Source organism: Pleuronectes platessa, chromosome 18 (assembly GCF_947347685.1).
Source record: "Pleuronectes platessa chromosome 18, fPlePla1.1, whole genome shotgun sequence".
NCBI lineage: Eukaryota > Metazoa > Chordata > Actinopteri > Pleuronectiformes > Pleuronectidae > Pleuronectes > Pleuronectes platessa.
This window is the reverse complement of record NC_070643.1, coordinates 5,558,853-5,575,132: the sequence shown is the minus strand read 5'-3', so window position 1 is coordinate 5,575,132 and position 16,280 is coordinate 5,558,853. Positions and strand designations below refer to the sequence as shown.

The following is a 16,280-nucleotide window of genomic DNA, read 5'->3' as shown; positions in this document are numbered from 1 at the left end:
AGAACAAGGGCTGGGCAATGAAACAAAATCAATGATCATTGCAATATCATTTTCATCAATAACGATATAACAAAGGCGTAGTATATATATTAGAATGCTTTTGCGTTGTGTGAGCCCAGTAATGAGGTAAAGCACATATTGATGATGAGGAGTTTTAAACTTCAATATGAAAACCCATATTGTCCAGGTCTAAATTCTAGTAGAGATTCTAACAATAATCAACAGCTTGTGGGGCGGTCATGGCTCAGAAAGTAGTGCAGGCTGACCACTCTGCAAAAGGTCGGTGGTCAAATCTCCTGAATGTTTTGTTATAAAAAGGTGCTGTGTATAGAGAGGCCTTGTTTTAATGTTTGTGACCACTTAGATTTTTAGAACAAAGTTGAAGTAAAAAGAGAACTGAATGCTTGGAGGATTTGAGTGGACATGGGAGTTCATCAGGCTGCATCACAGTTTCAATGTCTGATTATAAATACAAAGAAATAAGATGAAGACCCTTTGAATCCAATTCTGTAGTAAAGAATGAAAACATCACATGGCAAATAATTAATAAAAAGAAAAATAATTGTTTTAATTTAATTCATTTTTTTCTATACCCCCTTAAAAGCCCAAATGCCCTGAACCTAACAACTACAACTTATCAATCAATGACAAGCCATCAATGATTTGCAGCTAAACATCAATGTGAATTCTACAATACGAAGGTATATTTAGGTTTTAAATATAATATGAATGATCAGAAAATAGAACATTTGCGTCTTACACTTTGCCCGTCCTTGCCCTTCCCTGGCGGTCCAGGAGGTCCAGTCAAGCCAGGCTCTCCAGGTGTGCCTGTGGGGCCTGATTGTCCTGGTTTACCCACTTCACCCTAAAATAAAAGTCAGAATTAAGATATATATATACATATAAAGTATATATCTAGCTAAAGACTTTCTGCAGCATGTGGTTTCTACTTTGAATTCTGACTTTCAGACCAACATCAATACTGTTCCGTGTGTAAGGTTGCTGGTGTAACTGGTGTGGTGTACTGTGTAAACTGCTGCCCCCTTATCATGCAACTGTAGGTCAGGGGAAAATAAGCACATACGGACATGGGAACAAACTTATTGTTTTTTTGTTGAGTCACTGCAGTAACTTTTGGAAGAAGAAAAAGAAATTGAAAAAAAACATAACGGCCAGTGGAAAGTGCTGTTGTGAAACTCCGACATGTAGCTGCTGCAGCTGCTGCAGGACTGAAATGAATACTCTGCTGAAACAATAATGGAGGACATGCAAGGTCACTCTCACGGCTCTGCAGACTTATTTACATTCTGCTCTGACAAAACCGTTCAGAACATAATCTGCTTTCTGCTAAACTTTCAAGAGTCACATCCGACCAAACAAACCCGTAGCTTTTCAATAGCGGGGACTGACCTTGTCTCCCCTCTGTCCAGCTGGACCGGGAGGCCCAGTGATCCCAGGTATGCCCTAGAACACAGACAACTCATGGTTTCATACTGGGGTGATCTGTTATCAGTTGGTGACAGTCTTACATTCATCAGGTATGGTCATTACAAATGCAAGCAGTCATCAATAACGTGCACCATAAGTTAATTTCAAAAGCTTGAAAGGTTACCTACCACGCTCCCTGGTAATCCACGAGGACCTTGAAGACCAGCTAAGCCAGGTGGACCCTGGGAGAAACGCATCAGCCGTTAGAGTATCAGTAAATCTTCCCTTCCTGGTGTGGAATGGTGAATCACATCAAATCACACAACTCACAGGGTCTCCAACACGTCCTGTCTCTCCTGCAGGTCCGGTGTCGCCACTTGGACCCTGGAAAAAAACAAAACAGCGTTTCAGAAGGTACTGCACTTATAATGAATGAAATGAAGGAGGCAAGGGATTGGAAGCATGTTACCGCTGGTCCAGCTGGTCCCTTGAAACCTTGTTCACCAGGTAATCCTCGTTGGCCCTTCAGAGATGACAGACAAATGAAGATGTGAGTTCCAATAGTTTAAGTTTAAATACCAAATTAACTCATGTCATATTTGTCATACAGCTCTAATGCTGGCAGGTCTGTTATGCTCATCGATGACAAAGACATGAAATGAATGAAGGTTACAGATAATAGCATCCATGCATGAAGAATTACTATAGTTCAGTGATAAATGTAAGAACTGATTGTCGTCAACTTCATGAATAGAAAGAGAAACATAACAAAAATATATGCTTGCATTTTTATTTTTAAGTGTGTGCTAATTATAATCCATTTATTTTTGCAAATGTTTATGCTGCCTCCAGGCCGGCTGATCCTAAATATAACTATATTCCCTGTATTCTAGTGTGATCCACATAATATCCTGTATCTATCTATGAACTGCAGCGTATAAAGAATTGGGGCAGTGCTTCCCTTTCAGGTTAATTTACTCAGCCAATTAAAACATGTCCCTGGAGCATCCCTCACTGTAGCAGGCTATGCTTTCCATAACAGATCTCTACTGACATCTAGTGGAGTGTCTGCACACTAGCAGAGGCAGACGCAGCATGCAAATTGAAAAGGAAAAAGATCAGCAAATCGGACAAAAACTCACGATTTCTCCTGGTTTGCCTTGTTCTCCCTTCTCGCCCTTTTCTCCAGGTATTCCCTTGAGGTGAGAACAAAAAGATAAGATGAACTGTATTGAAATCCCGTTGAGGACATGTACTTAGTACAGCAGCAGACAGAATACAGTGGACAAGAGAGCACATGAAAGTATAAAATTGAAAATAAAATTGAAAACAAATTCTGAGAATAGGTTCTTAATATACACATTTCTACACAGACAGATTGTTTGTAGAGAAGTGTACTTAGGTGACTATGCTGTATGAATGTAAATTTAAGTTCAAAAGAAACATTTGTTAGTTTAAAACTCAACATAAACCAAGCACAGGATAAATAAAATGACCAAAAGCAGCATAACATTAACATTTTAGCAGAGTTTGGTTCATGTTCTTAAAAAAAAAACTCCTACTCACAGGTTCACCAGGCTCAGGGATGACATTTGCCACCTAAGAGGTAAAAACAGACAATAATTTACTTTTATTTGCAGTGAACAAACAAACAGTATCATTGACTCAACGTTCTTATACAGTATATTTCAGTGCGTTAAAAAAACATGCATAATAGAAAGGAGAGAAATATTACTGACATCTCCTGGAGCGCCGGGTGGTCCCCTCGTTCCCACTTCACCCTGAGGCAAGAGACAATATGTTCATTGTCTGCATACTAATTACCTAATTACAGCCAACAGTGCAGCGTGACCACTACTGACAGAGCAGGAGGACTCCATCTACTCTGGCATGGTAGAGTGAAGGCAGCACTGCTGTCTGCATATATTATATTTATTAAATCATTTCAAACAATAAAGGTGTACAACATATGAACATTTATTTACCTTGTCTCCCTTGTCACCTTTTGGCCCAAACGGTCCATTCATTCCTCGTTCTCCCTATGATAGAGACCAAAACCAAGAATTGAAATATCAGATATCGACTGACAATGTTTAAAAATTATGAACAGGCAATGACAAGTTATTTTTTTATTTGTACAGTAAATTGAGAATATTTGCTCTCAAAGTTGCACCTGTGGACACCAAGTGGCCCCTGGTAAGGTTACCCAGCCAAATTAAAGGTTCAGTGTGAAGAATTTAGTGAAATCCAGTGGTGAAGTCGCAGGTTGCAGCTGAACACCCTCCCTTTCCAGAACCTGTGGTAGCCTTTAGTTGTCATAAAAACTCAAAGAGGGATTTGGTTTGTCCAGTCTGAGCTACTGTAAAAAAAACATGGTGGCCTCAGTACAGAGAACCTGCTCCCTACGTCAATATAAAGAGTTCATTTTAGGTTAAGAAAACGATTCGTACAATTTAGATGAAACACACAAGTGAAAACATCACTATGATTATTTTATATTCAATTTCTACCAATAGGTCCATTCACCTAAATCGTACACACTGAGTCTTTAAGGTTTATTGTACCGATATACAACACGTTTTCATATCTATTGATCTATTGGTCTACATAAATGTGTTGATACCTTGCAGCTGTCTCATAGGAATTTCCCAGTTTGGGTAAAATAAAGTACATTCTTCAATCTAAATGATCTTCAGAGGGCGTCTGTCCATGAACAGTCGTTGACATTGTGCAGGTCATTATTAAATCAATAACAGAGGCCAATCTTGTAAAATCGCAGTCTTTAGTCTTGTTGACCGATAAGATGCACTGAGTCACACCCACCGGAACCCCCCTCTCTCCTCTTCCTCCATCAGCTCCTGGTTGTCCAGGGGAACCAGCTTCCCCCTAAAAAAAAAACATGCATGTGAGTGACATGTTGAATGTTTTTCACTGTGTTCAAAAAAACTAAACCAAAGCAAACTCGACAGCTGTGAACTCACTCTCTCCCCCGAAGGTCCTCTTGGTCCAGGTGGGCCCTCTTCCCCCTGGGGAGAAAAAGTAAAAACATTAAAATGTCAGATTTGCATTTGGGGAAAACACATGCATTTAACTCAGTAGGTGCATTTTTCTTGCAGGTTTCGAGGTTAAGATGAAGACACTGTACCTTAGTTCCAGGCTTTCCAGAAAAACCATCTGCTCCGCGCTCTCCCCTGGGCCCCTTCACAGACACAAGATAATGATTTAGATGTCATAATAATAAATGTTTGAAATGAATGTAGTTACAGTATGCACTGTGCAGTTACTGTATGTACTTAAAGGTAAATGCACCACAAACCATCTTCTGAATTAAATGTAAGTACACCACCAGTTTAAGATGTTTTACACAAGCTCCATTTATCTCATGTTCAGACAGAATTTTCTTTTTCGTCTTACATGATTTAAATAAATGTAGGTAGTGATTCTAAGGTCTGAAAACAGGCTGGGAGCTAGCTTCACAAGTAACGCTATCTTAGCTAACACATGTTGCTCCTATGGCATTCTTCACACATTTTTTCTAGTTAACAAATGGACATATATGATGTTGTAGTTACTGCAGCTTAATGCAGTAATTACTGCTATGCTTTATAACTTTCAAAATTATGCCAATTTGTTAACAGCAATCCCATTTGCAGCAGGTATGGTAAAACATAAAGTAAAGGTTGTACAGAATAATGGAAGTGTTCCATAAATAGAGCAAAGTAGCAAAAAAAGAGATAAAAGTCAATGAATGATGTTTGATAACTTTAAATGAGCCACATGAGCAAAGTGAGAGTCAAATCCCAGGGGGGTGCAGGTGATCATTCCTGTGGCGACTATAGAGAAGGTTGTCCACTTACTCGAAGTTGATTGTTTGATCCCCAGCTGGTCTGCATTCCGAAGTGTCCTTGTGCAAGATACCTAACCCGAAACAACCCCTGACTAAGTACAGTGGCACTATATGAATATGTGAGTGAATGGGTAAGGGTGACTTGTACTGCTGAGCACTTTGAGTGGTCAGTAAGACCAAGTACCAATTCTCTGTGGTTTCGACTTTCACATTCAGGTTTGTTCTTGACTGATGCAGCTTTAAAGTCTCAATCAAACAAGGAAAGCAAAGAAAAGAAAAGTTAATGGTGATACTCACCGGGGCACCATCATTTCCCTGAAGACCGTCGAGACCATCTTTACCAGGAAGACCCTTCGGAGATCAGTGACAAAGGACATTTAGTATCATGTGCAAAGAAATTAAACGTGAATGAGTCAAGAAATGACAAATAACTCACAGACTTCCCAGGCTCCCCTGGTTTGCCTGAAAATCCAATTTCACCAGGAAGACCCTGTAAAGAAGGAAGAGGTATATTACCATGATCAACATTCTATAACAGACTCATCACTGCCAGGTCCTAATTGGGGTCTCTGGTCACTTACTGGAGGTCCAGTATGTCCTCGGCTTCCCTCTGGCCCAGATAGACCCTGAAGACCCTGCAAAACAAAAATGAAATACATTTCTTGCCAAATATTTTCAAAAACCATTTCGATTTCCCCCAAATTATTATTTTCGCGTGACCTCCAAATCAGAGTGTACCTTCAATACCAGCGAGCAGCCACAAGAGGGGGATATAAGTGCAGTACACAGCTCATTAGACCTTGGATACCAATTAGAGACAGGTGTATTTCCATAGTACACCAGGGAGCAATTTGCTAAATTAATTGACATGAACTGTTGGTTTTAAACTGGAGGGTTTGTTTTTCCCTCTTTTAACACAAACAGTTAAGAACCCCCTCTGAGAGAACAGCCACTGCTTTGTGGGTCACATCAAATATTGAACAACCCACACGGTTAAAACATCAAATCAATTCTCCACAGTTCTCCTTGAAACGTTATTGAGGCACAACAAAAGTAAAGAGCTGCACATTTTAAAAAGTGTGTTGTAACATGTGCTCTGTGCTGGTTATGAAATGAAAATTGTTCTTACAGGAGGTCCAGGAAGGCCATCAACTCCAGGTAATCCACTTTCACCCTTCTTGCCCTGAAAAATAACAGTGCATTAATTTAAAAACAACATTAAAACATTGAACAGGCAATGCATAATTATTCAAACAAGATTTTGTATTTCTCACACAGGAACAAGGTTTCAAGCAACACAACATTCAAGCTGTGAAATAAAGCCAGGACCTTAATGTAACGGTCTGTAATTGATCAATATTTATTTAGGATTTATTTTCCTGATATAAAACAATTTGGGAAAATAGAAAGTTCTAAGTGATAGTTTGGTTAATAAGTTATTGGTTATCTTGAGTAAATGGTCAGGTGACAACATTGAAACTTATCCCGAGGCCATAAAAACGATTACTATCATCATTGCTAAAACTAAACTTATAAATGACAGCAGCAGCTAAATGCAGTCATAAGTCATAGCTGAGAAAACAAGCTGACTAGCTCGCTTAAGAATCTGGAAATTTCTACTTAATATTTTCTGATTAAAACTGTAATTAAACATTTAAACAAAGTGTAATTTTACTTTAGTGTTTGACTCCTGTCCCATCTGCAAAAATGCTAAACCTTAGGATTTATGACCTATAATGCATGAAGCCACTAGATGGTGACAAAGGCAGGATGGCTTCACTTTCACTGTATTTTGGTTAACCTATATTAAAAATCCTGTTTTAAAGTGTAATGCGCTTTATAGATTCTACATAAAAGTAAAGACTAAAGTGGTCAATTAATTTAGAAATTAAGTTTATTGTATTAAACTAGTTGCAATGTGTTGCTAGCTCACGTCCCCAAAACATGTCTCTTTCAAAGAAGACAAAATAATAATAATAAAATCCGACATAGTCCTTAATCCCTGTTCTTTTTTTCATGTTTGTTGATATGGTTTCTTGTTGTTTCACATTCCAGCTCGTTCTGCCCTCAGCTGTCATACCAGGATAAAGGTGAATAGACAGGGCTCAGCAGCGGTGACATTGATGGTTGATGAAAGCTTTGCAGCAGTGGAGGTGGAGAGCGGCTCAATCTATACCAACTCAACCATACAGCCAACTCTATTAGTGCAGGCGGCCGCAGAGACCACCTCTTATCCCAGCTCTCAGCCCAGCTTCATCGCCTCTCACACCCTGTCCTTGAGGTATAACAACTCTAAACCCAGAGAAAAAGAAAACCTGAGCCCAGTGTGATCACTTTATTTAATGTTGAATTATAATTCCCTCTGAGATATCTGAGGACATCGTCTTTCGTTCACGACGAGGGAAAGCCCGGGCACGACTCGGCTGCTCTACCGAGCAAATGTTGATTCCAACGTGATGCTGATGAGACATTAATTGCTGCGAGAACAAAATGTCATTATCACCATCTTCGTTTATGTTTTGGAGGAACCAATTATGTAGAATTACTGTGTCTGTTTTAATGATACGAACCCAGTGAGGAGATGGGAATAGAATGAGAGAGACAGTTTTGAAATAGTTTTACAAGCAATGACAAAAGTATCAGCTTTGATTACGTGAAGAATAATTATATTTTTCTGTTAACTGAATACGAATATGATAAATACAGGTTAAAGGACAAAAAAACCAATATAAATTTCTATTCATTTCAAATTAGACCTGAATGCCTGAATGCAGTGTTGAAATTTGATTTATGGTATAAACCCCACTTAAACACTTTTTTGGGGCAGGAACACTTAACATGTCAAGTCTAAACTTTGAATTGAGTCATTAAAATATGATGTTAAAGATTCTGAATATTTTCCAATGTTTTTAATAGATGCATGAGCCTTTCACGCTGTGCTCATATATAATAAACACTTTAAATGTTAAGGTTACATGAGAAGTACAGGGAATGTGGCCGTGACTTGTGAGGAGTTCATGGTCCGGTCAAAGTTCAGATTACATGACTGGCAGATGCATGCATTTAAAAAAGGAGTGATGGATTGCCACCTAAGATTTATTGATCACATGTCACGACCAGTTCGCCTCCAGAGCTGTCGTGTTTCCGACTACATTTTGTAAGGGGACACTGTGACAGTAATGTGTGTGTAAACTCGGTATAGATATGACGACAGCACTGGGAACCAAAACAACAACAGATAGGATTACACGTCACATGTGTAGATGTTTGACAGGTGTAGCCTGTAGTGAATGGAAGCCATGCTCACACAGTAAGATTCTTACCCTTTGGCCAAACTCTCCAGGCTCCCCGGGCAGACCTACAACACCAGGAGGACCCTGAGGAATGAGATGTTCAGTCATCAAGTATTCACACAGCCTGAACGGTGCTTTCACATACTGCTCAGAACTACATCTGCACAGGTTACTGTTACACAACAACAAAGCTCAACTGCCACAAAAAAAAGGAAGAAACATGGAGGAAGGAAGAAATAAATCAGGATTCTTACAACAGGTCCTGGGGGGCCCTCAGCCCCTGGAGGCCCAGGAGGTCCAGCATCTCCCTGAAACATGTCCAACATACATACATGTTATATATAGACAGTCCATAGTGGTGTACTCAGATGTGCTTTATTTTTGATTTAGGTGATCACCAGTTTTCCTTGTGGATTTAAAATCGGCTTCGCATTTCAATTCCAGATACACAGTATAGTTAGTCATATGTTATGGGACTAGTGGTCTTTAAATCTTTACTCAATCTTTCGATCAGGCAAAAAGAGAATTTTACTGTTGAACAATGACTCACCTTTTCACCCCGTAAACCATCTTTTTGAACCTGAAATTAAAAAATAATAATAATCAGATCCATTTAGTTAAATGGACGATTCTCGTATTAGTATATTATTGTAAGACTCATTGAGCCCACCTGATCATATTATATCACATATTGATAAGTGTTGTGGTTTTACAGGACAAAAAAGAGCAGATGTTGGACAAAGCAACAAGAACAATGTTTGATTTAAGAGACATGTGTCTGTTGAACTGATCTCAGACAAATAGAAACTGGGGAGATACAAAACTCAAACTCAGGCAGCGAAACAAAAAAAATTAAGGAACAAATAAATAACTTAACCAAGTTTGGAGTAACGCAAAGAGCGTGAATAGAAGCACAACAGACAATCCAACAAAGACTGGTCACAGTGACATTATATGCACAAGGCAGACAGGGATGATTGGACACAGGTGAAACACATTGGGGCGGGACAGACAAACAGAAAAGGAGGGAAACCAGACAAGGACAGAAGTAAAGTGAATAGAAGACGTCCCTTCAAAGTAAAACAGGAAATAACAGAAACAAGTCCAACCCCAAAAAATCCAAGTCATGAAATCCAAACGACAAGTAAATTAACTTTCAACAAAAGAGTTATTTCTACAGTCCTTTCCTAGCACGTGTCATCAGAAAATAAAAAAATTCTGATTTTGCACAGTATGTATGTCTTCATGTTGCTTGTTTGATCTGACTAAATATCCAAACCTTAATTCTGTTAAGATTCACAGTAATAATTCGATGTATTATTGATTGTAGTTTAAACACATACACCTTTTACAATGCAAGTGTTTCTTTTAGTTTTTCTTTTAGTCTTTTTTAAAGCAATTTGTTTTCTAACACATTCAGACTTCTATGTTCATCATTAAACAAGCCTGTAAATCTAAAGGATGTAATTCATATATCCCTTTGCTCAATTCGTGACACTTACCACATCCCCAGGTATTCCAGGAAGGCCTCTCTCCCCCTGTGACACAGTTCACACAACAAAGTTGAAAAACCCCGACATTAGAATCAAGAGACATTTAAGTTCCCTCAGGCAATATGTTGATGATACAGCAAGGACAATAATTTATAAGATGACGCGTGCTAAAGCGTGCACTTATCGAAGGCTCCAGGGAAAGTGAAACTTGTGGGTAAAGCACCATGGCAATTCTTTGTGTATGTGCGCGGGTCCTTTGCATGCGCATGGGTGTGGTATAAGTATGCGTGCACGACTGGAGGAATAATCAAAGTCAGTAATTACAGACAGACAAATGAACTCTGCATTTTATTTTCTCAGACAAATGAGTGGGCCGACTTTGATGGTGCACGGAGGAGACTGAGGAATGTCTAGAGAGCAAAGAGGGATCTGATGATAGCTCTTTAGAATGATTTATATCAGCACAGCTTAATAACGTTATGCTTAAGGCTATGTCCTTGTTGGATCAAGCAAGCAGAGTGTTTTGCATACACATACACATACATACCTTGTTGCCTTTAACTCCGCTCGGCCCGGTTTCACCAGTCAATCCTCTGAAACCCTAAATCCATTTTAAACGTGAGCTTCATTAATACAAAGGCAACTCAACTCATGTGTTGCAGGCTGTTATTGTCTGAGGTGTGTGTGTAAATGCAGCAGCTAAACACAGAGACACAAGTCAACTCACATTTTTACCAGGAAAGCCAGGTTTTCCTGGTAATCCATCCACACCTGCCAGGCCCTACAATGCAAACAGATGGAGGAGAAAACATGTATGAAGCATTTGTCACTAGAGACAAGGTGCCATCGAAACATAGCACAGTTTCATTTGGATTTCCTTAGAAATGCTTCGCCTGGGTCACGATTCGTTCCAATGGAGTTTGTTTCATTTTGTTCTATAAACTTCTCTTTTTTGTTGCCATATTTTCCATATTTAAACTTAATTTGTTTAACTATAATAAACATAATAGCTGCTAATAATAATACTATTAGTTATTCTTCGATAAATAAAATAAAATAAAACGATATAAAACGGGAAAAAAAAAGAAAAAAAAAATGAAAATCTGTAATCTGACATTCCCACACTGCTTAGAACAAATAAAGTTTTGGTAAAGTTGACATGTGCAGGGTAAGCTACCATGGCAGATAAACAAAAGGAACATACTATCGGCTCTTTAGCTCCTCTCACTGCTGGTCCACATCTAACGACATGCTTGATGTTCACCATATGCTAATTTAGCGTGTTAGCAGGCTAACATTTGCTAATTTGCACAATTCCGAGAATGACAATAGTTTCGCAAGGAAAAATGGACGGTGCTGCATAACCCTTAGCACAGCTACGACTTTCCCATTAGAAAACATTACCCTGACCTGAACCCCAGGTGCTTCCTCTTAAACACCCAGGCTATTCCCTTTATCACTTAACATATTGAAGCAGAAGCTTTTCCAGTTTTTACCTGCAGGAAATGACTTACTGACTGGCTGACAGACAGCTCAAACCTGGCACCAGCATGTTTGAATGAAGCTATAGTGTGCCTAGAGCCTGCTGCACATCGTAATGCCATATGGAGAACTAATCACTGCAGGGATACTGTGTTGACTACTTTTTACAGTGGTTAAAAATTCAAGATGATATCCCACCATGACTCGGAAGTTGTTATAATATCTCACTTTAGTAATCCCTTAACCGGTTACCTGCACTATCAGTACAATTACAGTGACTTAAACAACTAAACTTTAGTGGAAAGTCATTAATAGGTCAGAAAACCTTTTTCTGATTTATTAACAGTCTCCATACTGACATCACGTCGATGGGAATAGTAAGAAAGTGTCCGCAGCTCAAAGGAAACTACAGACATCAATAAAGCTCTACGAGGCCTGAATGAGGTGCATTATAGCCGTACACCCCCACAGAGCCCGACAGGAAGTGTGGAGAGTGGATCAAGGAAGCCACATCTGTTTGTACAATTACGCCCCTCACTTCTCAGATCCTCTGAGGAGAACTCCCTCTCTCACTCTCTCTCTCTCTCTTACAAATTAACCCCGTCATTAGGATTAGCAGTAAGAACTCCATTCTGTACGGGTCCAACCCAACATTACTGTTCAAATCCCAAGACACTGAGGGAAAACATGGACGGGAAGTAACTGAGTAACTCTCTTGTCCTTGAGCAAAGATTATTTTGATCAAATGCCCTTAACGGGATGCTGAACCCCTAATGTATGTGTTGCTGTGAAGGTCATAGAAGGAAGTTACCAAATTATATGTTGTCTGAATATGATTCAAAATACCTTATTTGGGTTTGACAATCAATAAACTGTCACAATGTTACTTACTGCTGTCCCTGAAGATCCCTTATCACCTTGTATGCCTGATTCACCCTAAAACAAAACACAGAAAGATGTTAAAGTCGATTCAAACCAGAATAGTATAATTTATCACTATCAGATCTTAACTGATCATTTGAGGTACGCTCAGATTATACTCACAATGACACCTTTTGGTCCAGGAGCGCCGGCATCTCCTGAGTCTCCTTGAATTCCCTGTACGATACAAAATGAACAACATTATCTAAGTGGAAGTTATTGACTTGGCACTTTCCAAAAGTGCCTGTGTTGCTGACTCAACGTTCTGCAATGGGCCAACTGGGCAGTGCTGAGTCAGAGCTGAATCAATGTAAGACATTTAAGAGGCCAAAGAAGAAACCTGTGCCCCCTAAAAAGAAACTCCAGTTGTCAGTCACAAGACTTTCCACTCTGACCTCTAACTTAACTTTCATTCTATTTTCATGCAAAGAATAAAATTTGTTTTCAATATTAATTTGTAAGGTATTCTTCTAGACTGACTTTTTAGTGTTGTTGGTTTATTTTTACAACCTGTTCAGTTACAAATGAACATAGTAGAACCCATTTGAAGCTGTAACACCACCTGATCAGTTGCCTTTTTGTTCTTAATAATTTTCATGACAATTCTTAAAAGGATGCAATGAGGTGTAAAATATTTATCCCATGATTGTTAGTTTGATTACAATCGCTACATCTTGTAAAGACAATTCGATTAGACGTTAGTGCTCCACAGTTAAATGACACTTTCCTAAAATACATTTTGGAATGTCACAATTGGAAAATCAATTGTGTAAATAATAAATGCTTTTTACAAAGGCATAGAGGTAATGATGTTTGATCTACTTAGCGGGCTACATGGCTTTCATTGTATTGCAATACAAGCCAGTAGCAGCGTTCCATTACACCTCTGAGCTCAGGATTACCTTACCACCCCGACTTCGAAATCTAAGATGGCCACCCTGTGTATCAACAATAGTGAAAGCTGAAGTTTTTACTGTTTAATAGCACTACTGTTATTAAATATGTCATACAAATATTGTCATTGTTTTATACTAGTTACAATGGTATATCTCTTTAGCTGCTAACTAGCTAATATAAGCTGCTGATTTTGTTTACGTACTGCTTCTGCTAGGTTCTTAGCACATTGGGTTTATAATAGATTTATTTCCTAAGACTGCAGCCATTGTGTCACTGAAAATGTACTTACTAGAAACTGAACCATATGTCAAAGCAAGTTTGATTCAGTCGCTATTATGTAAAAAAAAAAATTGGTTTTAGCTTTAAGCCCGGTTTGATTAGCTTTCATTTCTGCACAGCTTCTGAGCAATGGCCAAATAACTTTTGTTAAAGGTAATTTGTTACTGTAACTATTTTGCCAAATGCTAATTTACACTAACCCCACATTGTATTTCACATCTAAAAAGGAACCATCAGGATTTATTTTCTCTTCCTAAAATTTTCATTTACATCTATGATCTTGAGCCATTTTTCTGATTTAGTATTCCATGAATTGTATCAAAGGTCTGCGGCCAATCTCTCAACAGCCCGTCTGTCTATTGGCCAAACCCCCGGCCAGCCAGTCAGCCACTTATGCCCTCCCCCCCACACCCCACCCCCTGGCTCCTCCACCAGCTGGTGCTTCATCCAAGGGAAAGTCAACCAAACTGACAACCGCCTCCCTCCCTCTTTTCACAGGAAATCAATAGCAGGCTGAGAGGTAATTGTCCAGAAAAACGTACATATGCCCACTTAACAAAACAAGTGTGTCTCAGTGCCAATACCAGAATGATTTGTTTTTTTCCCTCCCCTGCATCAAAATAATATTCAAACCCTTTAAATGAGCCAAATTGGTGTGCACTGGTTCATGGATGGATTAAAAAATTGGAAAACCACATTCACTCACCTTTAGTCCAGCTGGACCCACCAACCCTGGAGCACCAGCCTGTCCTGATTCACCCTGTTTACAAAGAACACACACCCATGAAAACATTCACATTTTCAATGTCCAAATGCTTCAGACTCTAATATCAAAACAAGTGTATGCCTTACTTTGTCTCCTTTGTCTCCAGATAAGCCATCAATACCTGGCACACCACCAAGTCCCTGCCAGATGTGTGGAAACACACAATTAATACGAATATGTGTACTTTTAAGATTCATGGTAAAAACAACGAAATCCTCCATGTTTCCAGGTTCACGAATGTCACACCTTCTCTCCTTTTTGTCCAGGAGCACCTGTCAACCCTATTCTGCCTGTATCACCCTGTAAGCAAAAGGCAAAGTATTTACTTTGACTGTTCCACACACGCACACATGCACAATGGACTTTCATACGGACGACAATCAACCTGGAAGCATCACAAAACGTGGTTTAGTAGTCGGAGGCTGGGGGATTAATGCAGGACAAAGTACAAGTGTTAGAGGTGAATTCATGGATTTGTGTCATCAAACAATGGAAGATGGAAAAAACGATGAGAAGATTATGTTTCACACAAAACAGAAAGAGTTAAATCAAGACAACACACAAACAAACACTTTTGAGTAAAGGCTTGGTTGGAGGTCAGTCGATAATCAAGACCAACGTTAGTCTGGTCACACATCCAACATAAGACCTAAGGAACAATGGTTTTTAATTGTCTTCAGAGTTCTGCACTTTGGGTTTGTGCGCTGATGTCATATTCTGTGCCAAGGAATCCCTTGGAATTCGTAAACTGGACTGAGTGAAGAGTAAGGGCTGTTAAATTACACAGTGCCACGAGGTCTTGCCCACCGCAAGACTTCCCTTTGCTTCATAAACCACTTTACAAGTCACAGAAGGTCACCCTTTAATTATTTTAGGGAGCTTGTATCATTTAAACACACGTCATTTCTTTCATCACACAGATTAGGAGAACGTTCCCTGCTCTACTCTGCCCTTTAATGCTAAAATACATTGTTTATATCAACACGCTTCATGTGGAATTGCCTGTTCTAGTCCAATAAAGGTGCAATTTGAAGCCATCAAAATAAATTGTATTTACTTTCAGCCCCACGACTGAAAGGCATTTCAAGTTTGAAGTAGGGCTGACATCATGGTTTGGCATCAGATTTAGAAAAGTTTACAACACATTGCAGCCTTCTCTGGGAGACAGTGAAGACAGATGCTTATGCAAAGAAAAAGTAAGGACTGGAAAAACAGCAGGGGAGCTTTGCATTAAAGTGTGACTTAATGCAGTTTTATCAAACCAGCCAGTTTTCCAGGAGCAAGAGCATATTATACGAATTACACGAAAATACATTTATCATGAATAGAGTTCTGTTGTCTGCCTGACTGCGGCATTTAAAGTCAGCTTTATTTTTTGGGTGAGTGAGAAATGAAGTTAAGAGCCAAATCATTTACAGGTGCATTCTCCAAACTATGAGAGCCAGTACAGAACACAAGTGGGGAGACTAATTCCATCTTCCAGAAGTCTTGTGACCATTATAAGTGTCCCTCTCAGGACAGCTTGAATGATGCATGGCAAGGATTTTGTCTCCAGGAATAAATTATACTCCCAACTGGCAGTGCCGGGCAGCACAGACACTGTGATTTGAACAGACTGGGTGGGCGTCTGCGTAGGCTTGCCCTCTGTGCTACACATCCTCTGTGGTAACATGACCTGTAATTCTGACTATAACAGCTGTATGAGCACTTTCCTAGCCACTCCCTGACTGAAAAGAAGTATGAGATAAATATATAAAGAAAGAAAAGAAATTACATTGTTTGGTCCGAGATGCATGCGTGCATGCATATAAAATATGCATGAAGACAAACATGTCAGTGATGCTCATGCAGCATCAGAATGCAAAGTTTTACTT

At 39.3% G+C, this 16,280-nt stretch overlaps 1 protein-coding gene across 1 annotated transcript in view; it reads right to left on the bottom strand.

Moving 5' to 3' along the window:
- The window catches only part of col22a1 (collagen, type XXII, alpha 1), a 50,490-nt gene that overhangs the window by 16,209 nt on the left and 18,001 nt on the right, over positions 1 to 16,280 (bottom strand). The window contains exons 13-39 of the mRNA XM_053446433.1: positions 14,653 to 14,706; positions 14,493 to 14,546; positions 14,347 to 14,400; positions 12,588 to 12,641; positions 12,435 to 12,479; positions 10,789 to 10,842; positions 10,609 to 10,662; positions 10,071 to 10,106; positions 9,119 to 9,148; positions 8,823 to 8,876; positions 8,599 to 8,652; positions 6,405 to 6,458; positions 5,857 to 5,910; positions 5,712 to 5,765; positions 5,573 to 5,626; positions 4,574 to 4,627; positions 4,410 to 4,454; positions 4,252 to 4,314; positions 3,414 to 3,467; positions 3,168 to 3,209; positions 2,995 to 3,027; positions 2,571 to 2,624; positions 1,898 to 1,951; positions 1,759 to 1,812; positions 1,617 to 1,670; positions 1,411 to 1,464; positions 761 to 865 (exon numbers count right to left, since the gene is read on the bottom strand). Coding sequence (XP_053302408.1) covers positions 761 to 865; positions 1,411 to 1,464; positions 1,617 to 1,670; positions 1,759 to 1,812; positions 1,898 to 1,951; positions 2,571 to 2,624; positions 2,995 to 3,027; positions 3,168 to 3,209; positions 3,414 to 3,467; positions 4,252 to 4,314; positions 4,410 to 4,454; positions 4,574 to 4,627; positions 5,573 to 5,626; positions 5,712 to 5,765; positions 5,857 to 5,910; positions 6,405 to 6,458; positions 8,599 to 8,652; positions 8,823 to 8,876; positions 9,119 to 9,148; positions 10,071 to 10,106; positions 10,609 to 10,662; positions 10,789 to 10,842; positions 12,435 to 12,479; positions 12,588 to 12,641; positions 14,347 to 14,400; positions 14,493 to 14,546; positions 14,653 to 14,706 — 1,425 coding nt within the window. The remainder of the gene's footprint in view (positions 1 to 760; positions 866 to 1,410; positions 1,465 to 1,616; positions 1,671 to 1,758; positions 1,813 to 1,897; positions 1,952 to 2,570; positions 2,625 to 2,994; positions 3,028 to 3,167; positions 3,210 to 3,413; positions 3,468 to 4,251; positions 4,315 to 4,409; positions 4,455 to 4,573; positions 4,628 to 5,572; positions 5,627 to 5,711; positions 5,766 to 5,856; positions 5,911 to 6,404; positions 6,459 to 8,598; positions 8,653 to 8,822; positions 8,877 to 9,118; positions 9,149 to 10,070; positions 10,107 to 10,608; positions 10,663 to 10,788; positions 10,843 to 12,434; positions 12,480 to 12,587; positions 12,642 to 14,346; positions 14,401 to 14,492; positions 14,547 to 14,652; positions 14,707 to 16,280) is intronic.